Below are 27364 nucleotides of genomic sequence, written 5' to 3'. Positions count from 1 at the left end.
CTGGAGTGAATCATTCTTCCAGCACAGTCTTACAAATAAACTAAAATACTGGGGGTCCAGTCCAGTATCCTCGTCGCTGTTGGGGTCTGGTCTGGGTAAGTAATAGGGAATATATCGCCTTCAGAAGCTCCTCCCTGATCGCTTCCAAAATATTTGGAGGAATCTTGTGTTCTGAAGTGTCGTCCTCTGCCTTAGAGTTCAGGTATAGGATTTGGTTGTGATAATAATCTTTATTAGTGTCAAATGTAGGCTTACATTACCACTGCAATTTTTTTTTCCTGCCTGTAAGGCTGAAGCGATTCGCGCGTAAACGAGGGGCGAGTGAAGCCAGGTGCACGCAGGTCTAGATTGGGTGGGCCGAGGTAAGGGCGCTCGTCCGGGGGGGTCGGTGCAGACTCGTTGGGCCGAATCTACTGTGGGGATTCTGCGAAGGCCCCGCAGGATCTTTGACCCCTTTCAGCCCCAGTGCTCAAGACTCGAGTGCTTTCACAGGCCGACCACTCGGTGGGTGAAGGAAGGTCACCAGACCCCGCTCTAGCCCCGTAATCCCACCTATGGCCAATTTAGCATGGCCAACCCACACACCTGCGCATCTTTGGGGCTGTGGGGGGAAACCGGAGAAACCAAACTTTTACCTCCCCTTAATTGCACCTCTGGTTCCCAGAGGGCCTAGTTGTCTTGCAAACCAGGCTTCTTTAAAAACGTGACTGCAGCAGTCGCACACGCTAACCCAGGCTTTTAAACGTTGCCGCACCAACCTCATGTAATTTCTGACTCTGCTCAATATGGTGTCGGCCTTGTTGAAAGCTGCCAAGCTCCACTCGGTGCTGGAGGCGCAGCCATCGCAGCCACCCCGACCCAAGAGTGCGTCTGCCGCGATGGCGGTCGAAGACAAGGGTTTTTCCTTCGCCGTCATTGGCAATCACAGTAAATAGCTCCACAGGCAGCACCCCTGCCTCCCGTGCCCCCTGAGGGCAGCAGACGCAGGGGGAACCCCGCCACCTGCAAGCTGCCCCGTCCGCGAGCCGCTGGCCATCCCGACTCGGAAATATATCGGCCGTTCCTACATCGTCGCCGGGGTCAAAATCCTGGGAACTCCCCTCCCTAACTGCACGGTGGGTGTACCCACACTACAATTACAGCTAAGGGTCAACAAATTTCTCTGTATCCCCTCCCTGATTTGTGCCTTGCAGACGGGTGGGTGAGGGGACGGGTTACTTGCCAGCATTTCGGGGGGGGGGGGGGGGGGAGGCTGTGTGTATGTGTGTGTGCGCGTGTGTGGGGGGGGGGGATTTGTGGAGTCACATGTAGGCCAGACCTGGGTAAGGACGGCAGATTTCCCCCTTTCCCCTAAAGGGGGACATGAGTGAACCAGATTTTTGTTTTTTTTACGACAATCGATCACCGTCACTGAGACTCCGCTTTCTAATGCCAGATGTTATGTATCGAATTTAAATTCTACCAGCTGCCGGGGTGGGGTTCGAACCCGCCATCCCCCCTCCTCTTCCCCCCCCCGGAACACTAACCCGGGGGTCTCTCGATTACTGACCTTATTTGCAACTGCTCCGAGAATCGCTTCAAATCGAGACCGGGGGCTTGGAGTCGCCCGGTTATCGCGAGCACGTAGAAACAAGTGTCTTTTGCGGGTGGGGAGGGGGGGGGGGGGGGGAGGGGAGGAAATTCCAACTCTGCCACCGATAGACAGATCGTGGACAAGGTGGCTGAGGAAAGCTCCGCGGCGACCCGAAAAGGCGCACGTCAGGAGAACAGTGGTTTCAGAGGAAGAGCGGAGAAATTAATAATTGGCCGGATGGGAGGGAGTGGCGATGTCGCTATCAGGTGCGGCTAACACCGGATGGATAAGGGACAATCATAGGATTTACAGTGCAGGAGGAGGCCATTTGGCCCCTCGACCTTGGAAAGAGCACCCTAGCCAAGCCCACACCCCCACCCTCTTCCCGTCACCCAGTAACCCCCACCTAACCTTTATCGGACACAATTTATCACGGCCAATCCACCTCGCCTGAGCGTCTTCCGGGACTTGTGGGAGGAAACCGGAGGGCCCGGAGGAAACCCATGGAGACACGGGGAGAACATAGAATTACATAGAATTTTTACATAGAATTTACAGTGCAGAAGGAGGCCATTCGGCCCATCGAGTCTGCACCGGCTCTTGGAAAGAGCACCCTACCCAAGGTCAACACCTCCACCCTATCCCCATAACCCAGTAACCCCACCCAACCCTAAGGGCAATTTTGGACACTAAGGGACAATTTAGCACGGCCAATCCACCCTAACCTGCACATCTTTGGACTGTGGGAGGAAACCGGAGCACCCGGAGGAAACCCACGCACACACGGGGGGAGGATGTGCAGACTCCGCACAGACAGTGTCCCAAGCCGGCAATCGAACGCGGGACCCTGGAGCTGTGAAGCAACAGCGCTAACCTGAGCTACCAGGGACAAAGACGTTGCAGGTGGAACGTCGGAGGTTGGTGCACAGCACCTTAGCCTGTGTGTCCGACATGGATTTTGCAATTGGATGATGGAATGTCAGTCGGTAGACACGTGTTATTAATAGCTTCTGGTGCTAAAAGTAGCAAATATGATTACAGGGTGAGCAGTGTATTATTAAAGTGTGTGCAGCAGAAAGATGATTATGAAGGAAGCTTGTCTTTTACAATAATGAATCCCTCTTGCACATTTGCCCATAATCTGTCAAATCCTTTCATGTTTTACTCTGTTTTTATCACCAATCGCGTGCCCATTCCACTAAATCTTCTACTTAAGCTTCTCCTGCATGTTCTTCCCTCCTCTCTCTGTCACTCTCTCAATTTTAAACCCGAGTCAGTCAGCTCACTGGGAGAGTGTGGCGCCAATAATTGCACACAAAGACTCGAATCGGTACAAGAGAGGCTTCATTACAGTGAGATGCTATTCCTTCGGCTGCAGCTGTAGAATGGCATCTCAGGGAAACTTACGAATATTTGTACTGCTCCCTGTGGGCGGAGCTAGCCGGCAGGGGCTTACCGGAAAACCTGTAATACAGGTACAGTCGTACATCCCCTAAAGGAAGCACACACATATATACAGTGGTAGATCACCACAGAGAGGGAATATTCTCCACTTGCCTGGATGAGCGCGGCTCCCAACGACACTCGAGAAGCTCGACACCATCTAGGACAAAGCAGCCCCGCTCGATCGACACGCTAACCACAAACATTCACCCCCTCCACCCCCCCGCCCCCGGCGCACAGCGGCAGCCGTGCGCACCGTCTACAAGACGCCCCGCAGCCACTCGCTCCTTCGACAGCACCTTCCAAACCCGCCACCTCTACCGTCTAGAAGGACGAGGGCAGCAGCAGACGCACGGGGAACACCCCCGTCTGCAAGTCCCCCCCCCCCCTCCGAGCCGCTCGCCCATCCCGACTCGGAAATATATCGGCCGCTCCTTCACTGTGGCTGGTGTCAAAATCCTGGGAACTCCCTCCCTAACAGCACGGTGGGTGTACCTACACCACACGGGGACTGCGGCGGGTTCAAGATGGCGGCTCACCCGCCACCTTCTCCAGGGGCAATTAGGGATGGGCAATAAACGCTGGGTCTCCAGCCTGTGACGTCCACATCCTGTTCACTAACCGTGACCCGATGACTCAGATTAAATACTCTTAACACAGGCCGAATATTTCATAACGGGTAATAGAAAATGTTCAATCATTCACATATCACTGGAACCGTCATCAACTTCAAATGATAAAAACAAATGAAATATTTGCACTTTGGACACGGAGGGAGCGCACGGCTCTCACAGTCGACGTTCTGAGCGACCGGCGCGCACCTCACTTCACTCGCCCCTCGCGACACGTGGGAATCACATCAGCCATACCGGCAGGAAAAAAAAAAACCCCGCGCGGATGGAAGGTAGCGGAACGTGGCCACCCCTGCGCGTGGAGCAACGGACAGCCAAACGTCTCTCGTGGGGCCGCACTCGGAACCCAGACGGGCCGCCACTGTGTCCCGACACCCTGGTCCCCGAAACCTCGGGTCACTCCCGTACAGACGCGGCTATTTGGATGTCTCAGCGAGGGTTTTCCCGCTGTTGTCCTGGAAACACCGAACTGGCCGCAGCTGGGGTCGCGGACTATCTGACCCGTCGAACCGGTTTCAGAAAAAAAAAAAAGACTGGCGCATACGTTCGTTCTTCTTCCGTGTTGGGAGGGGGGGATGTGCATTTGTTGCCCATCTCTAATTACCCCTTTGAACTGAGCGTCTCGCTCGCCCATGTCCGAGTGGGGCAGTTCAGAATCGACCACATTGCTCTGTGTGTGTGTGTGTGTGGGTGGGAGGGAGGGGGGGTGGGGGGGTGGTCTGGAGTCACATGTAGGCCAGAGCGGGGTAAGGACGGCAGATTTCCCCCTTTTCCCTCGAGGGGGACATGAGTGAACCAGACGGGGTTTTATTTACGACAATCGATGATCGTTGTCACGGTCGCCGTTACTGAGACCGAGTTTTATAATTCCAGAGTTTATTAATTGGAGTTAAGTTCCACCGGGTTCCGTGGTGGGGTTTGCGACCCCCTCCTCCACCCCCCCACACCGATCCCTTCCCTCCCTCCAGAGAGGGCAGAACAGGACGTCGGTTCATCGTCGGATCCTCAAGGGGGCATATCAGGCCGCGCGGCACTCCCTCAGCACTGGGCACGAGTCCTCAACCTCCAGATCCAGGGGTGGCCATGCGCTGGTCCTTGACAACCTGGATCTCCTCGCTGCCCCTGACCCCTGACCCCCTGGCACCTTCCCCCCCCCCCACCCCCCGCCAGCATTTGCCCTCGTTTCCCTCAGAAATATCGCCCCTGCCGTAAAAAAAGAAAGCTCCTTCCGAAAAGACGTTCCACCCTCTATTATCTCTCGGCGTTAATTCATTCCTCCTCATCTCTGTCTTCAGTCTCCCCGCAATTTGTCGGGGGAGATGAATTATTCTTTTTGTACTGTTTATCATCAGCCATTTCTCTCGGGCGCGGGGCGGTTTGCCAGCTGTGCCAGCCTTCTGCACCCCCCTCCTGTCGGATATCGCGATCAGAAGCGCATCGAACACAGAACATAGAACAGTACAGCACAGAACAGGCCCTTCGGCCCTCGATGTTGTGCCGAGCCTTGTCCGAAACCCAGATCAAGCTATCCCACTCCCCGTCATTCTGGTGTGCTCCATGTGCCTATCCAATAACCGCTTGAAAGTTCCTAAAGTGTCCGACTCCACTATCACAGCGGGCAGTCCATTCCGCACCCTAACCCACTCTCTGAGTAAAGAACCTACCTCGGACATCCCTCCTATATCTCCCACCCTGAATCTTATAGTTATGCCCCCTTGTAACAGCTACATCCACCCGAGGAAATAGTCTCTGAGCGTCCACTCTATCTATCCCCCTCATCATCTTATATACCTCTATTAAGTCGCGTCTCATCCTCCTCCGCTCCAAAGAGAAAAGCCCTCGCTCCCTCAACCTATCCTCAGAAGACCTACCCTCCAAACCAGGCAGCATCCTGGTAAATCTCCTTTGCACCCTTTCCAATGCTTCCACATCCTTCCTATAGTGAGGTGACCAGAACTGCACGCAATACTCCAAATGTGGTCTCACCAGGGTCCTGTACAGTTGCAGCATAACCCCACGGCTCTGAAACTCACACTCCCGAGTGTGTCTGGCCCGCGCATTGTGAAACCCGTTCTATATTCGCGGTTGAATCTCCCAGGGGTTTTTTTTCCCCCTGAAGCACGGGCGTGCTTTTGGACGGGGAATGGGGGGGGGGGGGGGGTTGGGTAAATGGGATCCGAGTTCGCCACCCCAACCCCACCCCCCAATAGAAGGGTGGGTCTTCAGACACCGGTGTGGGCAGACTGCCCGTCACGTTTCAGTCAGCAATAAAGCATCAATCGGGGTTGGCAACAAGCCAACAGGCCCCGATAATATTTTGCCCATTCCGCATATGTAGCCGGGCGCGAGTGTCAGACTGATTGACAAAAAAAGACCATTAAAAAATGGAAGGAAAGGGGGTACTTTGGGGGTGGGGTGGATGCCTTTTGTGCATTGGAAGGGGGGGGGGGGGTCTTCCCTCTATCTCCCTACCCAGCCGTTCCATAAAAACAATCATCCCCCTAACCCTCACTGTACCCCTCCTAAAATTGCCCAAACTGGCCGCCCCCCCCCCCCCACCCTCACTGCCCCGAACTTACCTCGCTCCGAGGGCGGGGATTCCGTATGCCCCCCCCCCCCCCACCCTGGTAACGGGCTGGAGTGGGGGAGTAGGCTCCGCGCCGTTCTTGGGCGCAATTTTGCGGTTATCCTCCCCCCCCTCACCCAGGGTGATCTTTCCGGCGGCGGAGACAGCCAGCCAATGCCTGCGGGCCTTTGCGTGCCAGTAACGGAGCAGACTCGATGGGCCGAACGGCTGCGGAGGCCTTTCAGGCAGAGATAGATAGATTCTTGATTCATGCGGGGATCGGGGGGGTTACGGGGAGAAGGCAGGAGAACGGGGGGGGGGGGGGCGAGGGAACGAGAATCACGTCAGCCGTGGTCGAATGGCGGGTCGGGCTCGACGGGCCGAATGGCATAATTTCACTCCTGCGTCATATGAGGAGGTGGAGGTAATGGCGGGGGGACCTGTGATCCCTGAAAGGTTGTTTCCAGGCGTGGGTGGGGGGGGGGGGGGGGGTGAGGCGGGACGAGGCCGAAAACCTAACTCACGGTGGGCGCCCCTCCCACACCCCCCCCCAGCGGGGCAAGACCCGGCCTTCAGCTGAGGGTGTGAACCGGGCCTAACTCTAGCCGGCCAGCCACGCCGGCGCCAAGTTCCCTCGGCCCTGGGCGGGCCTCAGCCGGGAAAGGGGGCGTACGCCCGCCTCATCGTTTATAAAAATAAAATAGCTGCCGGAGCCGGGAATGACATTTAAATGTCACACTTTGGGGGGGGGTCGGTGCTGAATTTACAAGTGAATGCTTTCTTATCGCGGCCAAGGCCTGCCTGTCAGATAAGCCAGCTGAGAAGCTGCCCTGGGTGGGTCGTCTGTAGGTCGCAAGGGTCTGTTCGGGCCTGCTGTCCACAAGGAGGCCTTCTTTTCTTTTCCATTTTCCCTCCCATCTCCTGCCAGAGGCTGCAGTGGACAGAGGTGATCAGAATTCCGGCTCCGTAGCCAGTTGCCAGGCAACGGCCCTCCAGATCCCTGGAGCGTGACAGCAGCCATTTTCGGTCTGCTGCAGCAGGTCAGGGGAGAAGGGGACCGGCTCGAGCTGGGGGGGGGGGGGGGGGGGGGGGGGGGGGGGAGGAGAGCTAATCGCCCCGAGGGCTCCTCAACCTCCCTCACCCTCCGGCCTTGGTCCCCCTCCCCCGGCCTTCCTCCCCCAAAGGACGGTGCAGATTACACCGGGGGTGGGGGTGGGGGGGGGGGACTCAGACAAACTGGATCCCTTGGACTGAGACGTGTTTACGCCGAGATTCTGAGACAAGGAGGGAGGGGGGGGGAATCACTTTAAACCTCTCCAACCACGTCTCACTAGCCGGCGTTTCATTCGCCGATACGCTCATGGGCTGCTCCGTTATCTCCCCCGATCGGGGGGTGGGGGCGAAGGTGACACGCCCGTACCCCCCGCCGCGGGCCCTCCCCGGCCGTCTGCGCCAGCATCCGTCCCCCGCCCCCCTATTGCCCTCAACCAACAATTTGCCCGGCTAATTCAGAGTCGGCCGCGTTGCCACCTGTGCGTGTGTGGGGCCTGGAGTAACGTGTAGGCCAGACTGGGGTGAGGACGGCAGATTTCCCCTCCCCCGATGAGACGAAGGACAATCAAAAATGGTTTCTTTCACGGAATGATTCCAGATTCTTTATTTATTGAGTGGATTTAAAGTCCGTCCCCCCTCCCCCACCCACCCCCCCCCCCCCACCCCCCCCCCCCCCCCCCCCACAGAAAATCACCCTGGGCCACTGGATTACTCATCCAACAGCAATCCCACGGCGAATTCTACAGGTTCCCCACCCTCTGAGTGAAGAAATTTCTCCTCATCTCGGTCCCCAAAATGGCCGACTCCTTCCCCGAGTGAAGAAATTTCTCCTAATCTCGGTCCCCAAAATGGCCGACTCCTTCCCCGAGTGAAGAAATTTCTCCTAATCTCGGTCCCCAAAATGGCCGACTCCTTCCCCGAGTGAAGAAATTTCTCCTAATCTCGGTCCCCAAAATGGCCGACTCCTTCCCCGAGTGAAGAAATTTCTCCTCATCTCGGTCCCCAAAATGGCCGACTCCTTCCCCGAGTGAAGAAATTTCTCCTCATCTCGGTCCCCAAAATGGCCGACTCGTTCCCCGAGTAAAGAAATTTCTCCTCATCTCGGTCCTCAAAAAAGCCTCAACTTTTTTACCATTCATTTTAATGTCCTCCGGGTACGCCCGCTAGAATCGGCCGCAGAATCCCGCGTGGGCAATTAGGGACGGGTGACAAATGCTGGGCCCGGCTCAGTGAATAGTGTTTTTCAAAAAGAAGTCACCTTCAAAAGGGGCAGCACGGTGGCACAACGGTCAGTACCGCCGCCTCACGACGTCAGGGACCCAGGTTCAATTCCGACCTCGGGTGACAGTGTGTGTGTGTGTGTGTGTGGTGTTTGCATGTTCTCCCCCCATGTCTGCGGGAGTTTTCTCCGGGTGCTCCGGTTTCCTCCCACAGTCCAAAGGTGGGAGGAATTGAGTATAAAAATTGGCAAGTCATGTTGCAGCTGCAAAGAACCTGAGTTAGGCCACACTTGGAGTGGAGTGTTCAATTCTGGTCACCACACTACCAGAAGGATGTGGAGGCTTTAGAGAAGAGATTTACCAGGATGCTGCCTGGTATGGAGGGCATTAGCTATGAGGAGCGGTTGAATAAACTCGGTTTGTTCTCACTGGAGCAAAGGAGGTTGAGGGGCGGCCTGATAGAGGTCTACAAAATTATGAGGGGCATAGGCAGAGTGGATAGTCAGAGACTTTTTCCCAGGGTAGAGGGGTCAATTGCGGGGGCATAGATTTAAGGTGCGAGGGGCAAGGTTTAGAGGAGATGTACGAGGCAAGTTTTTTTACACAGAGGGTAGTGGGTGCCTGGAACTCGCTGCCGGAGGAGGTGGTGGAAGCAGCGACGATAGTGACATTTAAGGGGCATCTTGATAAATACATGAATAGGATGGGAATAGAGGGATACGGACCCAGGAAGTGTGGAAGATTTTAGTTTCGACGGGCAGCATGGTCGGCACGGGCTTGGAGGGCCGAAGGGCCTGTTCCTGTGCTGTACATTTCTTTGTTCTTTGTGTGGTTATGGGGATGGGGCGGATGGGGGGAGTGGACCCATGTTGGGTGCTCTTTCTGAGGGTCGGTGCGGACCCGATGGGCCGAATGGCCTCCTTCTGCACTGTCGGGATTCTATGATCCTGTGAATGCGGTCGAGGTGAATCGCGTTGATGCAATGAACGGGGGGGGGGTTGGGTGATTAATTCTCTCGCCTGGCCCCTCAGCTACAGCCTGCCGATCACCCCTGACCCTTGCATCGCATTCGGAACTCCCCGATTGTCTTATCATCTCCAATCCGTCTGTCGTAAAGTAGGCCTTATCGAATGTGACGCGGGCTATCTGGCGAACGTCACGGTGAGGAGGGATAAGAGGATCGGCTCGGCCAGAGCACGCCGGCTTCCGATGAACACGGCCTGCTTTCCCACCCCAGAACCCCCACCCCCACCCCCCCCGCTGCAGGCACAGGCTCCAAATGCAGGCCGTACGGTCTCGTACGGCAACTAGGCCCGTTAAATTTAGCCCTGTCGTAAATTGTTTTCGCAGAATGCGTTCGGCCCCTCACAGCTGCCCCGTCTCTCCTAACGAGCATCGTGGCTGCCTTTCCCCCCACCCCCCCCCCCCGTAACACCGCCTCCTCGCCCGCCCCCCCGCCGCACATCATTACCACTCAAGCAGAACTGGTTCTCCCCGTCTCTCAGTTTCGACGAAGGGTGGCCCAGATTCTAAACGTTAACTCCCTCCGTGAGGGCCGTCGGCCCTGCTGATATTGTCCAGTGTTTCCCGTTTTAGGTCCAGGTTCCAGCGTCCACTTGTCGACTCTGTCCAGCACCCCACCCCCACCACCACCTCGGGATTTGGAACACCTCCATCAAATCTCCTCAGTCTTCTTCTCTCCGAGGGGGGTCAGTCCCGACCCTCTGCCACCTCCCCTCGTAAGTCAAGTTTCTCGTCCCTGGGACCACTCTTCCGCGCTGTCTCCAACGCGGACACATCCTTCCCACAGTGTGGCGTCCAGAAACGTACACAATGTTTTGAAGATAGTCATTCTGCATTCTGATCAGAAACTGAACTGGACCCAGCCACATTAACACTGTGGCTAACAGAGCAGCAGGTCAAAGGCTGGGAATCCTGTGGCGAGTAACTCACCCCCTGACCCCCCCCCCCCCCCCCAAAGCCTGTCCACCACCTACAAGGACACAAGTCAGGAGTGGGAGGGAATACTCTCCACTCGCCTGGATGAGCGCGGCTCCCAACAACACTCGAGAAGCTCGACACCATCCAGGGCAAAGCAGCCCCGCTCGATCGACACGCTAACCACAAACATTCACTCCCCCCCCCCCCCCCCGACGCACAGCGGCAGCCGTGCGCACCGTCTACAAGACGCCCCGCAGCCACTCGCTCCTTCGACAGCACCTTCCAAACCCGCCACCTCTACCGTCTAGAAGGACGAGGGCAGCGGACGCATGGGGTTTCCCACTGAATCCACCTTCCGCCGCCACGAAACCCGGAGTGGGGGGGTGGGGGGGGGCTTCAAATTCCCAACATGGCGGTACACCCATCCGGAACTGGCGCTAAGGCCCGAAAACTGCTATCGCCCGTGGCCTCACTGCGGGCTTCCCGGACTGGTCAAGTGGCTACTGTCGCGATTCGGGAATCCTCAGCCGGAACCACCCAGGAAATTCCGGACTCCCCCCACCCCCCACCCAAATCAGCCTATTTGCCTCATTTCCACCCCGCCCCCACCTCCCCTCCAACTGTAAATCCGACCGACTCCTGCGCTAAAATATCGACGGGCTGGACTTCCCGGACCCTCCCGGAACACGGGGGGGGGGGGGGGGGGGGGGGGGGGGGGGTGGGTAGCCTCGACCCGAAGTCTGACGGACCTTGCCAGCTGGTCGGTCAACCTTCCCGGTGCCCGGATCAGGGACTGTTCCCCGGGGGTAGGCGAGATCGGAGAATCCAGCGAGGCGGCTCTCCGAATCTTCCCGCCGCCCCCCGCCCCTGCCCCGCCCAGATCACGAGGCGCCCAGATCACGGGCTCCAGGCAGGGTGGTACCCTGGCACTCCCAGTTGGCGTTGCAAGTCGGGGCCCGGGGGGTGTTGCCCCGCCCTGAAGAGATAGGGTGAGGAGGGGGGGATGGAATGCCCGAAGACCCCAAGAGATTCGTCGAGGCCGTACGGAGGGATCATTTGGGGGGGGGGGGTGCATTTAGAAATGGCCTGCACGCCCCCAAAAATGGAACCCTGTTTTTTGGGGCGTGAAATCGCACCCGACATTCTGGTATCTTGTAAATTTTGTTACTGCCCTCCCCGAACACCCAGCCCCACCCGCCACACGCACCCCACCCAACCCCGTCCAGGCCCACGTCATTTTGAACATCTTCCGAGCCCATTCATTAGGCCTCAAAGCTTCGCTGCCTACGGTTCCCGATCTGGAGGGGGGTGGGGGAGGGGGGTGGGGGCTGGAAGGGGTGAGGGGGCAAAAAAAGAAAGGAAACTTGCGGATTTCGGGGGCCTGGAAACCCTCTGCAGTTCCGGCCCCCTGTCCCGTGTGGAGTGAGGGGCGAAGGTCACAGTTCGGGTCGACGACCCTTCACCGTGCCTCGGTTTCTCTCTCTCCCGCCCGTACCGCTGGTGGTCACCCGCATTTTCCCGTCCCTGGCTCCGGAGCGATTTGCAAACGTTCTTCCTGCTGGTCGCAGGCGAGGCGCAAGGGCCCAGCGGAGAGGCTCAGCAGCCTGTCTGTCCAGGTGAGTATGTGAGTGAGCGTGTGTGTCTGTGCGAGTGAGTATGTGTCTGGGTGGAAACGTGTGAGTGTGTCCATGTGGGTGGGCATGTGTTTGCCCCTGTGAGTATGAGTGGGTGTGAGTGTGTGTGAGTATATGTGTTTGCGTGTGTGAGTGTGTGACTGAGTGTGTGTGTGCTGATGAGTGTGTGACTGAGTGTATTTGTGTCTGAGTGTGTACATGTGTGTGTGGGTGTGTGTGTGTAATTGTGTGTGTGTGTGTGTTCATGTGTGTGTATGAGAGAATATGTAAGTGTGTGTGAGAGTGTGTGTGTGTGTGTGAATATTGGAGAGTGTGCGTGTATGAGTGCATGAGAGTTTGTGTGTGAGTGTGTGACTGAGTGTGAGTGTGTGCTGATGAGTGTGTGTTTGTGAGTGTGTGTCTGAGTGTATTTGTGTCTGAGTGTGTGGGTGTGTGTGTGTAAGTGTATGAGTGAGTGTGTGTACGAGAGAGAGTATGTGTGAGTGTGTGTATGTGTGAATGTGTGTGTGTGTGTGAGTGAGTGAGTGAGTGAGTGGGTGGTGTGTGAGTGAGTGAGTGTGTGTGTATGAGAGAGAGTATGTGCGAGTGTGTGTGTGTGTGAGTGAGTGAGTGAGTGAGTGGTGTGTGTGTGAGTGGTGTGTGAGTGAGTGAGTGAGTGAGTGGTGTGTGTGTGTGTGTGTGTGGGTGAGTGAGTGTGTGTGTGAGTGTATGTGTTTGTGTTTGTGAGTGTGTGTCTGAGTGTATTTGTGTCTGAGTGTGTGGGTGTGTGTGTGTAAGTGTATGAGTGAGTGTGTGTATGAGAGAGAGTATGTGTGAGTGAGTGAGTGAGTGAGTGAGTGTGTGTGTGTGTGTGTGTGTGTGTGTGTGTGTGCCCCTTTCTCTCTATGACACAGTCCTACAAGTGTGAGCACACACCGACGTGCATGCTGTTGTGCGGAGGACGGTAGTTTAGCCGTGCGCGCACAGATGCAATACTGTATTCGCTCACGAGCGGCATTTTGTTCGACTCTGAATAAAATAGGAGGTCGACGCCCCCCCCCCCCCCCCCCCCCCCCGCCCTCCCGCCACTCTGCCGTCAATCAGAGGAGCCTCCTCCCCGTGAACCTCCTCACACCTACAGCAACATAACTAACAGCACAAACAGACATGGAGGGATTCCATCAGTGGTACTCACCTTCATTCCTGTGGTCTTCTGCGGGCGAGAGCAGAGCGGTAGAGGGTGGGGGGGGAGAGAAGAAGAGGAGAGAGCAGTTAGACACAGCTTGATACGTCATCAAACATCACCCAGCACCGGAGGCCGCAGCCCTGATTCCGCAGCCCAGGGCAAAAGGGGGCGACAACACCTCAGATAACTGAGGCTTACAAGTCGGGGGGGGGGGGGGGGGGGGGGGGTGGCGTCCCAGGTTTCTGCCCCTCCTCACCCCCCCCCCCTCCCCCCACCCACCTACTCCCGTCAGGACTGGAAAATAGGCAAATACAGAGGCAGCAAGGGGGGGGTGGGGGGAGCGGAGGATCCAGAAAGATAGCCTGGGAGACGGGAGAGGTGAGGGGGGCCGGAGGCCAGAGTGGGGCGGCAACGGGATGAGGGTCAGATGGGTCGGGGGGGGGAGGTGGAAATGAGATAGGCCCACACGTCCTCCCCTGTGTAATCGTCCCTGCCCCAGGCGCACCCTGACCTCTCTATCCTGCCGTGCAACCTCAACCAAAGCTCAGGGTATAGCTCGAGGAGTCCTCTCCCACGCTCAACGTGGAGGTCGCAAACTTTGGATGATAAACCTCCACACGAGCGAAAGGCCTGCCATTCACACCTCATCTATCCTGCTCCCCCCCCCCCTCCCCCCCACCATCTTCCTTGTCCGTCATCGTCTCCTTTCGCCTCGCGATATCTGTATTTGCTGAAGACCCCCTCACGCCATTCTCCCTTTCGTTCGTTTCGTTTCCCGGCAAGCGCATCCCCAGCCGATGGCGGGCGTGACCTCGAAGCTGGCGGGTACGAGGTGGCGGGCCGGGCCGATGGGCCCAATGTGCCACAGCGACAGGACCCGGGAGGGTAAGGCGCGGCGTCGCCAAGCTGCTAACCGCAGGCCGGGGCAATTGTTGGCTGGAGGGCGTGACCGGGAGAGCGAGGCCAGAGCGAGCGGCGGTGAGGAATCGCGCGATGGAGCACGAGTCATCATTGGGGTTGGCGAAGCCACGGATTGGGTGCTAGCCCGTTCCTCAGCAAAGCAGCTGGCCGCGATGGGCTGAATGGCCTCCGTTCTATGATTCTATCGTCCACAGGATCCCCGGCTGGCCCCATCCCAGCGGGAAATCGAGGGGATCTTTTGACATGAGACCATAAGACATAGGAGCAGAATTAGGCCACTCGGCCCATCGAGTCCGCTCCGCCATTCAATCATGGCTGATATTTTTCTCATCCCCATTCTAAATCGCTGGCTTTTAAAGCAGACCAAGGCTGGCCAGCAGCACGGTTCAATTCCCGTACCAGCCTCCCCGAACAGGCGCCGGAATGTGGCGACTAGGGGCTTTTCACAGTAACTTCATTGAAGCCTACTTGTGACAATAAAGGATCTTCATTTTTCACTTCATTTCCTGCCTTCTCCCCATAACCCCTGATCCCCTTATTAATCAAGAACCTATCTATCTCTGTCTTAAAGACACTCAGTGATTTGGCCTCCACAGCCTTCTGCGGCAAAGAGTTCCACAGATTCACCACCCTCTGGCTGAAGAAATTCCTCCACATCTCTGTTTTAAAGGATCGTCCCTTCAGTCTGAGGCTGTGTCCTCTGCTTCTAGATTTTCCTACAAGTGGAAACATCCTCTCCACGTCCACTCTATCCAGGCCTCGCAGTATCCTGTAAGTTTCAATAAGATCCCCCCTCATCCTTCTAAACTCCAACGAGCACAGACCCAGAGTCCTCAACTGTTCCTCATATGACAAGCTCTTCATTCCAGGGATCATTCTTGTGAACCTCCTCTGGACCCTTTCCAAGGCCCCAACACATCCTTCCTTAGATACGGGGCCCAAAACAGCTCACAATACTTCAAATGAGGTCTGACCAGAGCCTGATACAGCCTCAGAAGTACATCGCTGCTCTTGTATTCTGGCGCTCTTGACATGAATGCTAACATTGCATTTGCCTCCCTAACTGCCGACTGAATCTGCACGTTAACCTTAAGAGAATCGTGAACAAGGACTCCCAAGTCCCTTTGTGCTTCTGATTTCCGAAGCATTTCCCCATTTAGAAAATAGTCTCTGCCTCCATTCCTCCTTCCAAAGTGCATAACCTCACACTTTCCCACATTGTATTCCATCTGCCACTTCATTGCCCGCTCTCCTAGCCTGTCCAAGTCCTTCTGCAGCCACCCTGCTTCCTCAATACTACCTGTCCCTCTACAGATCTTTGTATCACCTGCAGACATGGGCGCAGAAAGGGGTCAACTCAAAAAGATGTCGGCTGGTCTCACTTTAATGTACAGACTCCCGAGGTACCCGAGGCAGTGTGATCCATCCCCTTCGTCTCGGAGACCTGGGGAGAGCGCCGTCCAGCGCTGGTCTCCACAGACTGGGGTCTCCCAGGGGAAGAGGGGCCCTCAGGTGCATGTCCTTTGGGCAGGGTCGTACCCTGGCACTGCTGGTGCCACTCGAGCAGCCTGGCAGTGTGTGGTGAACGTATGCTATTACAATTCACCACTGTACTATGTTGTACTATGTTGATGCCCTTGTGGCTCCGCCCCCTCGGGGGTGGTATATAAACCTGCGGCCTGTAGGCGGCACTCAGTACCGAGCAGTCGCAGGCAGGCACAGATCTAGCTGATTCAAACCACTGTTCACTTCTACTAATCGTCTCGGGTGAATTGATGGTCGCATCACAGTGACAGCCTCGGAACCCGAGCAATGCCACCTTGGCAAAGCCAGCGTGGCACCTTGGCACTGCCAAGGCGCCCAGGTGGCATTTGCTGCGCCCTGGCATTCGGGCCGGGGGGAGGGGGGGGTGGGTGCCCTGCCCTGGTATTGGAGCGGGTGCGAGGAGGAGGGTCGTGGGTCGCGTCGGGGGGGCCTCGGAGATCGGGATGCCATTTTTTAAAAATGTCGTCCCCCCCTCTCTCGCTACACCCGGGAGCTGGCTCGGGAGCAGAAAACGGGGCTGAGTGCGGCCTGGGCCCCTGATTTGACACGAGTAGCCGTTTGACAGCTCAACCGCCCTCGCCCTGCGGCATTGATCCCGATTAGTCGGATGTATTTTGGTCGAATCCCGCCCTCTGAAGCCGCGACGCTCACAGGTCCCAGACATGTCCAGTGCGGCCTCCATCCTCAGCAATGTGTGCCAACACATTCTCTGCCCTCAGCGCGTCCTTGGCTGCCTATTGATTTCCTGCTCGATATGTGAAATATGAAAAGGCCGAAGCAGCAAATATTATGACACAACTTTGAGATGATATCCCTCCCGCTCGGTTACCCAAGATGCCGGATCGCCATCTTCCGACTGAATCTGAAATCCCCAAACGAAGGAGTGGGGGGGGGTTAGGGTAGGCCGAGGGCCTGCGGAGCATTCGCCCGGCACTCTCCGCTTTATTTAAAATTCCCAACACCGCCCCCAGAGATTCGCTGCTCGTTTCAGCCCGGAACGGGTATGCCGGCCGGAGCTCGTCGCAGCTCGCAAAGGTGCGACGTCAAACAAGCGGCAAAGACGCTCGCCTCTCCACAGCGCCTTTAGTAGACTCGCCTCCCCCCACCCCCCTCCCCTCCCCCGGCCCTCAAAGCCGTTCGAGGGCAACAAAGTTCTTTTCACCTCTGGTGCAACGTAGCAAACGCAGCAGTCAACCTGCGCAGAGCAAGATCCCGCACGCAGTGACCCGAGAACGACAGACGAATGGGGGGGAGGGGGTAAGTGGCGTTGTTGGTGCCCCAATAAAATGGTGACCCAGGGTTCGAATCCCACCCCGGCTGATGGTGACATTCGGATTGAATAGACACCCGTGATTACGAGCGGTTGGCACCGCTGCCTCGACAGCACCAGGGACCCAGGAAGTGCCTGTGTGGAGTTTGCATGTTCTCCTCCCCCCCGTGTCTGCGTGGGTTTCCTCCGGACACTCCGGTTTCCTCCCACAGTCGAAAGATATGCAGGTTAAGTGGATTGGCCGTGCAAAATTGTCCCTTAGTGTCCAAAGATGTGCAGGTTAGGTGGATTGGCCGTGCTAAATTGTCCCTTACTGTCCAAAGATGTTAGGTGGATTGGCCGTGCTAAATTGTCCCTTACTGTCCAAAGATGTTAGGTGGATTGGCCGTGCTAAATTGTCCCTTAATGTCCAAAAATGTGCAGGTTAGGTGGATTGGCTGTGCTAAATTGTCCCTTAGTGTCCAAAGATGTGCAGGTTAGGTGGATTGGCCGTGCTAAATTGCCCCTTAGTGTCCAAAGGTGAGCAGGTTAGGTAGGGTTACGGGGATAGGGTGGGGGAGTGGGCCACGATAGGATGCTCTTTCAGAGGGTCAGTGCAGACTCGATGGGCCAAATGGCCTCTTTCTGCTCTGTAGGGATTCAATGAAAACTTCCTCCGGTTCACTGATGTCGCCTTTAGGGGAAAGGGGGAAATCTGCCGTCCTTACCCTGGTCTGGCCTACATGTGACTCTAGACACCCCCCCCCCCCCACACACACCCACAGCACGGGGCGTGGATAGCGCAGGGAAGGGGACGTTGAGGCAGACAATCTGACATGGTCCAGTTGAACGGAGGAGCAGGGTCGAGGATGCAAATTTCCTCGGGCGATGGCTAAATAACTCGAGACTATTCATTCGATGTGGGGCATCCAACTGCTTCCCACGGCCAGCCTTCGTTGCCCATCCCTAATTGCCCCCCCCCCCCCCCCTTGAACCGAGTGTCTCGCTCGGCCCATTTCAGAGAGGGGTGGTTAAGAGTCGACCGCGTCTACCTGCGGGAGTGCTACTGTTATTTGCACTATGATTTTTGTAATTGGTATTTGCACACTAATGTATATTGTTACTGTTTACAATGCCAAAAATACCTCAATAAAATTGTTTTTTTTAAAAAGAGTCGACTACGTCGCTGTGTGGGTGAGGTGGGGGGGGGGGTCTGGAGTCACATGTGGGCCAGACCGGGGTAAGGACGGCAGAGTTCCCCCTTTCCCCTAAAGGGGGATGTAAGTGAACCCGATGAGGCTCGATTGAAGATCCTGAATGGTCTCGAAAAGACGGACGTGGAAAGGACGTTTCCTCTTTGTCGGACTGGAAGAGGGGGGGGGGGGGGGGGCAGGTCGCCCTTTGGGGTGGGAACGAGGAGAATGTTTCTCTCCTCATCCCCGTGGAGCTCGAAACGCAAACAGGTCGGCCACGATCGCATCGAAAGGCGGGAGCGGGGCTCGAGGGGCCTCCTCCCCTCCGGCTTCTGTAGATTTTTTAGGAATGCCGGGGTTAATCTGCTGGGAGAGTTTTTCCCTACTCTGAGGCTGTCGGGAGGCAGCGTTCCCTCCTGACAGCGGCCCCGGACGCCGATATCCATTTCCTCAAGCCAATAGGGTAATCTCAGAGGGGCTGTCAACTTCTCGGCCTATTGTGGCTGAGAGAGCCTGACAGCGAGCTGGCTGAGCCTCCCGGGGGACCCTCCATCGCCTGCCATGGCTGACAGCTCCTCCGAGAGCCACAAGGCCGGCGCCGGACAAGTAAATTCACGCATAATTGCCGGCCTCCGACCCCTAAATGAGCTGAGGCAGCTGCTGATGGGCCTGGAGGTCAAGGGAGGCACGAGGCCTGAGGAAGAGGCCACGCCTGACCGTTACCGAGGTGACGACGCCTCCCCTCCCCCGACACAGGAAGAACGAGAGAACAAAGAACAATACAGCACAGGAACAGGCCCTTCGGCCCTCCGAGCCTGCGTCAACCATGGTACCGGCCTAAACTAAAACCATCTCCACTTACAGAGTCTGTATCCTTCCATTCCCACCCTATTCATATATTTGTCCAGATGCCCCTTAAATGCCGCTATCATACCGGCTCCCACCACCTCCCCAGGCAGCGAGTTCCATATATTTACCACCCTCTGTGTACAAAACCTGCCTCGCACATCTGTTCTAAACTTTTCGCCGTGCACTTTAAACCCTACGTCCCCTAGTTCTTGACTCTCCTACACTAGAAAAGAGCATCTGACTCTCCACTCTATCTATCCCTGCCCCTCATAATCTTGCGGACGTCTATCAGGTCGCCTCTCAACCTCCGTCGTTCCAGTGAGAACAGACCGAGTTCATAGAATTTACAGAATTTACAGTGCAGAAGGAGGCCATTCGGCCCATCGAGTCTGCACCGGCTCTTGGAAAGGGCACCCTACCCAAGGTCAACACCTCCACCCTACCCCCGTAACCCAGTAACCCCACCCAACACTAAGGGCAATTTTGGACACTAAGGGCAATTTAGCACGGCCAATCCACCCTAACCTGCACATCTTTGGACTGTGGGAGGAGACCGGAGCACCCGGAGGAAACCCACGCAGACACACGGGGAGGATGTGCAGACTCCGCACAGACAGCGACCCAAGCCGGAATCGAACCTGGGACCCTGGAGCTGTGAAGCAATAGTGCTATCCACAATGCTACCGTGCTGCCGTATCTAACCTCTCCTCATAGCTAATGCCCTCCATACCAGGCAACATCCTGGTAAACCGCTTCTGCAGCCTCTCCAAAGCCTCCACATCCTTCTGGTAGTGTGGCAACCAGAATTGTGTGCAGTATTCCAAGTGTGGCCTTACCAAGATTCTATACAACTGCAGTATGTCTTGCCAGTTTTTACATTCAATGCCCCGACCGATGAAGGCCAGCATGCCGTATGCCGCCTTGACCACCTTATCCACATGCGTTGCCACTTTCAGTGATAATAATAATAAATCTTTATTGTCACGAGTAGGCTTACATTAACACGGCAATGAAGTTACTGTGAAAAGCCCCTTGTCGCCACACTCCGGCGCCTGTTTGCATGCACGGGGAGAATTCAGAATGTCCGAATTATCTGACAGCACGTCTTTCGGGACTTGTGGGAGCACCCGGAGGAAACCCACGCAGACACGGGGGGAGGGGATCGTCCAGGCTCCACACAGACAGTGACCCGAGCACAGGAATCGAACCTGGGACCCCGGCGCTGTGAAGCCACAGTGCTAACCACCGTGCTGCCCTGCCGCCCAGATCTCCCATGAATAAAGTCTGGAATTCTAAAGCTCAGTCTCGGTCACGACGACCGTGACAACATTCATCGATTGTCGTAAAAAAAAATAACATCTGGGGTTTTTCGCGCGTCTGGAATCTCGCGGGAGGCTCCCCCCCCCGATGCCTCGGCGGGCTGCTCGGGTCGGGGCGTTCGCCGCACGCCCTCCGCCGGGTCAGCAAGAGGGCGGAGCCACCTTCCCCGGGTTCGAATCCCCGCCTCGGCAGGTGGCGAAGCACGGATCCCGTAGAAATCTGGAATTGAAACCGGACGGAAGGCGATGGTGGTCAGAAACGCAGCTGATGACCCTTCATGTGAGCGACTCTGCCGCCAATGACTCCCGCAACCCACGATCTTCAATGAACGAACGGTCCGCTGATGGAAGTGAGGTGGGCACGTGATGGGTCAAAGTGGATCGTCCTCCTCCAGGCGCCTTGGGAGGCTTTGCGGGTGTTTGATTGAGGCGGGTTTGCTGCAGGAGCACCACCTGTGGCCATGAGGCCCTGAAGCAGGGCTTGAGCCCAGAGGTCGGGGCGCACCCGACACTCAATGCAGAGCGGAGTCAACACGATCATGGATAGAAATCATAGAATTTACGGTGCAGCAGGAGGCCACTCGGCCCATCGATTCTGCACCGGCTCTTGGAAACAGCACCCGACTTAAGCCCGCGCCTCCACTCTATCCCCGTAACCCAGCAACCTCATCTCACCTAAGGGGCAATTTAGCACGGCCAATCCACCTAACCTGCACATCTTTGGACACTAAGGGGCAATTCAGCACGGCCAATCCACCCTAACCTGCACATCTTTGGACTAATGCCGGGGGCCCAAGCTTGAGCGGCCCAGATACGGCATAGCAAGATCCCACATTGGGGAAGGGGGGGAGCAGAAAATCCCGCCCTATTCCCTATTTCCGGCCTATCGAATCATTTAATCTACTCAAAAACCTCAAGCGGGTCGTTCATTCTCAATCCTGGTTGCTCGGTCAATCCTGTCTGACAGACATAATGGGCGGGATTCTTCATGCCGGCGGGAAAACCGGCGCCAACCACTCCGGAGTCAACGGTCCCCAAAAGTGAGGAATTCTCCCCTTCCTCGGGGGCTAGGATGGCAGCGGCGGAGGGTCCCCGCAGCTCGAGCCGGCTCGAGTTCGCGCATGCGCAGAACGGCCGGCCTATTTCCGCGCATGCGCAGAACGGCCGGCGTATTTCCGCGCATGCGCAGAACGGCCGGCGTATTTCCCTGCATGTGCGGAACAGCTGGCGTGATTCGGCGCATGCGCGGGGGGTTTCCTTCACCGCGACGGCCCCCAGGCAAATATGGCAGAGCCCTACAGGAGCTCAGCAAGGAGTAAAATAGGCCCCCACGGAACCAGCCCGCCCGCAGATCTGTAGACCCCGATCGCAGGCAAGGCCCCTCCCCTAGGGTCGGATCCCCCCGCCGCCCCTCCTGGATGGACCCCGCAGACACACCTCCCAGTTCCCGCCGTGTGGGACCCGAGTAACCCACACCGGCGGGACTCGGCCAAACTCAGAGTCCCCTCGGCCCATCGGGGCCCGGAGAATTGCCGGGGGCGGGGGGGGGGGGGGGGTGCTGTCAATGGCCCCCGACCAGCGCGACGGGAATCCCGCAGGCGCCCGAGAATCAGCGGGGGAGAAACCGGCGTCGGGACGGAGAATCCCGGCCAACCCCTCGGTTTCAAAATGGCTCGGAGGAGGAAACGCATCTCGCACCTTTTCCCGTCTCACTTTATTTAGAAATCTCGGGATCCGTTCACAGGAATGCCGAGCGGGGTCTAAATGAGGGGCGAGGCAGGATTCCAATCACTCAGCAGGCGAGGTCGTCGACGTAACGACTCGTGTGCGGCGCTCCCTCAGCACCGAGCAGTGGTGAGGAACCCAGAGGAAGCCCGCGCAGACACCGGGGGGGGGGGGGGGACATGCAAACTCCGCAAGGACAGTCGCCCGAGGCCGGAATGGAACCTGGCTCCCAAGCGCCGTGCGGCAGCGGTGCTAAGCCACCATGCCGCCCTGGTTATTCAGAACGAGAGCTCTGTCAGTGTTCCTCTGGCGTTCCCAGACGGATCGCCTGGTGACTCTCTCGGATTTATGTCCTCCAGTTCTGGCCTATCTGTGAGGGAAAACATCATAAACGCTGTCAAACCCGTTCACGCTGTGACGGATGTTCCGGAGCCTTCCATTTACTTGAGGCAAGATCCTTGGCCTGCTTCAATCTTTCCCACAAGGCCTGCAATGTCTGAGTCGCGGTATGATTGTGGTAAATCGCCTGTGCGCCTTCCCCAGTGGCTCCCTGGCCTTATTTACAAAGCGGGGGACCAGACACAGGAGGTGAAACCTTCCGTTTCCCCCCCCCCCCCCCCCACCCCAGTCCCCCCCGGCAAAGTGTTTGGCGGCGTTGGAATTTCCACTCCCGCCACCGTCAACGGCATTCTCGTTCTACTCACCCCGCGCCGCCAGGAACTGGGAGATCCCACAGGCGGGAATGGCTGTAGAATTCCGGGCAGCTGTTAGGAGATGTTTTCCAGTTCGACAGTCGTCGTCGTTCCCCCCCCCCCCCCCCCCACCCCCCTCCCCAACACCGACACCGGAAATCCCCGCGGAAGGTCAACTGGCCTTTCGATGGCCCGGCACGTTTTCCGTCCCGCCGGAGACAACGCCCACACTGGGCGGGAACATTAATTTTAACCCAGCTCCGTCCTTCCACTAGGAATTCCAGGAGGTTTTCCTCACGGATTTGTGTCACTGCTTTTATTGATTTGTGTATTTGTGATCACCCTACATCCCTCTAAACTCACACACACACACATACACTCACTCACTCACGCACACACACTCACGCACACACACACTCACACACACACTCACTCACATACACACTCACGCACACTCACACGCACTCACATTCACGCACACTCACGCACACACACACTCACATACACACTCACGCACACACACACACGCATTCACATTCACGCACACTCACTCACTCACACACACTCACGCACACACACTCTCGCACACCCACTCACGCACGCACACACATACACTCACACAGACACATTCACTCACTCACTCACACTCACTCACAGACACTCACGCACACACACACTCACATTCACGCACTCACTCACTCACACTCGCACACACACTCACGCACACACTCGCGCACACACTCACGCACACACACACACTCTCGCACACTCACTCACGCACACACACACACTCACATACACACTCACGCACACTCACTCACATTCACGCACATTCACGCACACTCACTCACACTCACTCACATACACACTCACGCACTCACTCACTCACATTCACGCACACTCACTCACACTCGCACACACACTCACGCACACACTCGCGCACACACTCACGCACACACACTCTCGCACACTCACTCACGCACACACACACACTCACATACACACTCACGCACACTCACTCACATTCACGCACACTCACTCACACTCACTCACATACACACTCACGCACTCACTCACACTCACTCTCTCACACACATACTCTCACACAAACACTCACTCGCTCACACACATACACACACACTCACAGACTCACACCCGCGCAGACACACACACACCTCCTGTCCACTTGCCAAAGTCCTCCTCACAGACGTTACTGCACAGATTGCCTTTGTGACTGACCTCCAGTCCCTTTGTGTAGTCTCGCTGGAGGTCAGCTGGGGCATCAGTGAGAGATTCCCTGTCCCGAGAATCCGAGGACGGATAAATCCTCATGAAGCACAGACATAATAGCTGAAGCAATCTTCCCCTGTCGTACCGCACCAACGTGAGGACACGGTGTTGATCTTACTTAAGCTCCAGTTAGTACAGGTTGTCACCACCATTGTTGTGTGTGTGTGTATGTGTGTTTGTGGAGAGGGGGGGGGGGGGTTGGTGAGGGATAAGACCATAAGCACAGACGACATAGGAGCAGAATTAGGCCACTCGGCCTATTGAGTCTGCTCCGCCATTCAATCATGGCTGATGTGTTTCCCATCCCCATTCTCCTGCTTTCTCCCCATAACCCCCGGTCCCCTTATTGATCAAGAACCTATCTATCTCTGTCTTAAAGACACTCAGTGATTTGGCCTCCACAGCCTTCTGCGGCAAAGAGTTCCACAGATTCACCACCCTCTGGCTGAATAAATTCCTCCTCGTCTTTGTTTTAAAGGATCGTCCCTTCAGTCTGAGATTGTGCCCTCTGGTTCTAGTTTTTCCTACAATTGGAAACATCCTCTCCACGTCCACTCTATCCAGGCCTCGCAGTATCCTGTAACTTTCAATAAGATCCCCCTCATCCTTCTAAACTCCAATGAATACAGACCCAGAGTCCTCAACCGTTCCTCACACGACAAGCTCTTCATTCCAGGGATCATTCTTGTGAACCTCCTCTGGACCCTTTCCAAGGCCCCAGCACATCCTTCCTTAGATACGGGGCCCAAAACTGCTCACAATACTCCAAATAGGGTCTGACCAGAGCCTTGTACAGCCTCAGAAGTGCATCGCTGCTCTTGTATTCTAGCCCTCTCGACATGAATGCTAACATTGCATTTACCTTCCTAACTGCCGACTGAACCTGCACGTTAAGGTTCAGAGTAAATCAATCAGGGTCTAGCCCTTGAGTTGTGGTCGCTGAGCCCTGCGGAGACAGTGGCGTAACAGCGATGCCCACCGGACAGCGAGCCAGAGGCCGCGGGATTAATGCTGTGGGAGACGTGGAAATCTGCCCTGGTCCTTGCCCTGGTCTGGCCTACATGTTGTTTTGTAATGCTCTTGACGTAGCATAAGCTGCTTCCTTGATGTGCACTCTGACAAAGGAAGGTTCAGACTTGGAGATAGCTTTAACACATTTATTAAACTGTTAACGATTCTCCTACTTGGATACGACTCTACTGTTAATCCTTCTATAGCTACTCAGACTGACGAACCAGTCTGCTACAATCCACGTGATGGGTGTGATGTTCAATCAACCCTGTGTCTGTACTCACTGAGTGTCTCCACTGGAAAGAGGAAGATCATGTGTGCTGTGTCCTTTATATATGGGTTGGTGTATGCCCCCCGTGGTAGTGTCACCTCTGTGTGTATCGTGAATGCCCATTGGTCGTGTCCTATCTAACTGACCTATTGGTTGAGTGTCTGTGTGTCATGTCTCTGTGCTCCCTCTAGTGTCTATCTAGTCTACGTGTATTCACATTAACCCCTTGTGTATTTACAGTGATGCATATTACCACACATGTGACTCCAGATCCCCCACAGACACACACGCAATGTGGTTACTCTTAACTGCCCCCTCCGAATGACCAAGGGAGCACACCGAATTGTCAAGGGCACAGGAGTAGGCCTGCCGTGCCTGCCCCCTGCTCTCCAAACGAGTGTTGTGACTTATCGCCGTTCCCCTTGCCTTCTCCCCCCGTAACCCCCCCCCCCCCCCCCCCCACGGCACACATCGTTCCCATTCGAATAGTCGTCAAATGCCCTCTGGACAGCCTCGATCGAACCCACTTCCACCACACCTTCCAGGCCCGAACCGCTCGGCGTGTGAGGAAGGAAGATTTGTCCGCCATCCTTTCACGAGTGGGGAACGGGTGTACTAGCTAGATGGATAAAGAACTGGCTGGGCAACAGGAGTCAGGGAGTAGTGGTGGAAGGGAGTGTCTCAAAATGGAGAAGGGTGACTAGTGGTGTTCCACAGGGATCCGTGCTCGGACCACTGCTGTTTGTGATCTACATAAATGACCTGGAGGAAGGTATAGGTGGCCTGATTAGCAAGTTTGCAGATGATACTAAGATTGGTGGAGTTGCAGATAGCGAGGAGGTCTGTCAGAGAATACAACAAAATATAGATAGATTGGAGAGTTGGGCAGAGAAATGGCAGATGGAGTTCAATCCAGGCAAATGCGAGGTGATGCATTTTGGAAGATCAAATTCAAGAGCGGACTATATGGTCAATGGAAGAGTACTGGGGAAAATTGATGTATAGAGAGATCTGGGCGTTCAGGTCCATTGTACCCTGAAGGTGGCAACGCAGGTTGATAGAGTGGTCAAGAAGGCATACAGCATACTTGCCTTCATCGGACGGGGTATTGAGTACAAGAGTTGGCAGGTCATGTTACAGTTGTATCGGACTTTGGTTAGGCCACATTTGGAATACTGCGTGCAGTTCTGGTCGCCACATTGCCAGAAGGATGTGGATGCTTTGGAGAGGGTGCAGAGGAGGTTCACCAGGATGTTGCCTGGTATGGAGGGTGCTAGCTATGAAGAAAGGTTGAGTAGATTAGGATTGTTTTCGTTGGAAAGACGGAGGTTGAGGGGGGACCTGATTGAGGCCTACAAAATTATGAGAGGTATGGACAGGGTGGATAGCAACAAGCTTTTCCCAAGAGTGGGGGTGTCAGTTACAAGGGGTCACGATTTCAAGGTGAGAGGGGGAAAGTTTAAGGGAGATGTGCGTGGAAAGTTTTTTACACAGAGGGTGGTGGGTGCCTGGAACGCTTTACCAGCGGAGGTGGTAGAGGCGGGTACGATAGCATCATTTAAGAGGCATCTAGACGGGTATATGAACGGGCGGGAACAGAGGGAAGTAGACCTTGGAAAATAGGAGACAGGTTTAGAGAAAGGACCTGGATTGGCGCAGGCTGGGAGGGCCGAAGGGCCTGTTCCTGTGCTGTAATTTTCTTTGTTCTTGTTCTTTGTTCCTCATCTCTGTTTTAAACCTGCCCCCCCCCCCCCTCCCCCTCCCTTAGCCTAAAACTCTCGTTCCGGAACATCCAACATGGGGAAACACCCGCTCCGCATCTGCGCCATCCAGCCCCTTCAGAACCTTCTACACTTCAATTAGATCCCCTCTCATTCTTGTAAACATTCTTGTAGATTAATTTCTTCTTAAGGGCAGCACGGTAGCATTGTGGATAGCACAAATGCTTCACAGCTCCAGGGTCCCAGGTTCGATTCCCGGCTTGGGTCACTGTCTGTGTGGAGTCTGCACGTCCTCCCCGTGTCTGCGTGGGTTTCCTCCGGGTGCTCCAGTTTCCTCCCACAGTCCAAAGA

General features: G+C 56.0%; 1 protein-coding gene across 1 annotated transcript in view; it reads right to left on the bottom strand.

Moving 5' to 3' along the window:
* The window catches only part of LOC119958830 (neurexin-2-like), a 691929-nt gene that overhangs the window by 599381 nt on the left and 65184 nt on the right, over positions 1-27364 (bottom strand). The window contains exon 2 of the mRNA XM_038787333.1: positions 13237-13254. Coding sequence (XP_038643261.1) covers positions 13237-13254 — 18 coding nt within the window. The remainder of the gene's footprint in view (positions 1-13236; positions 13255-27364) is intronic.

The sequence above is a fragment of the Scyliorhinus canicula genome, chromosome 31, assembly GCF_902713615.1.
Source record: "Scyliorhinus canicula chromosome 31, sScyCan1.1, whole genome shotgun sequence".
Lineage (NCBI taxonomy): Eukaryota > Metazoa > Chordata > Chondrichthyes > Carcharhiniformes > Scyliorhinidae > Scyliorhinus > Scyliorhinus canicula.
This window is presented reverse-complemented; position numbering and strand designations above follow the sequence as displayed.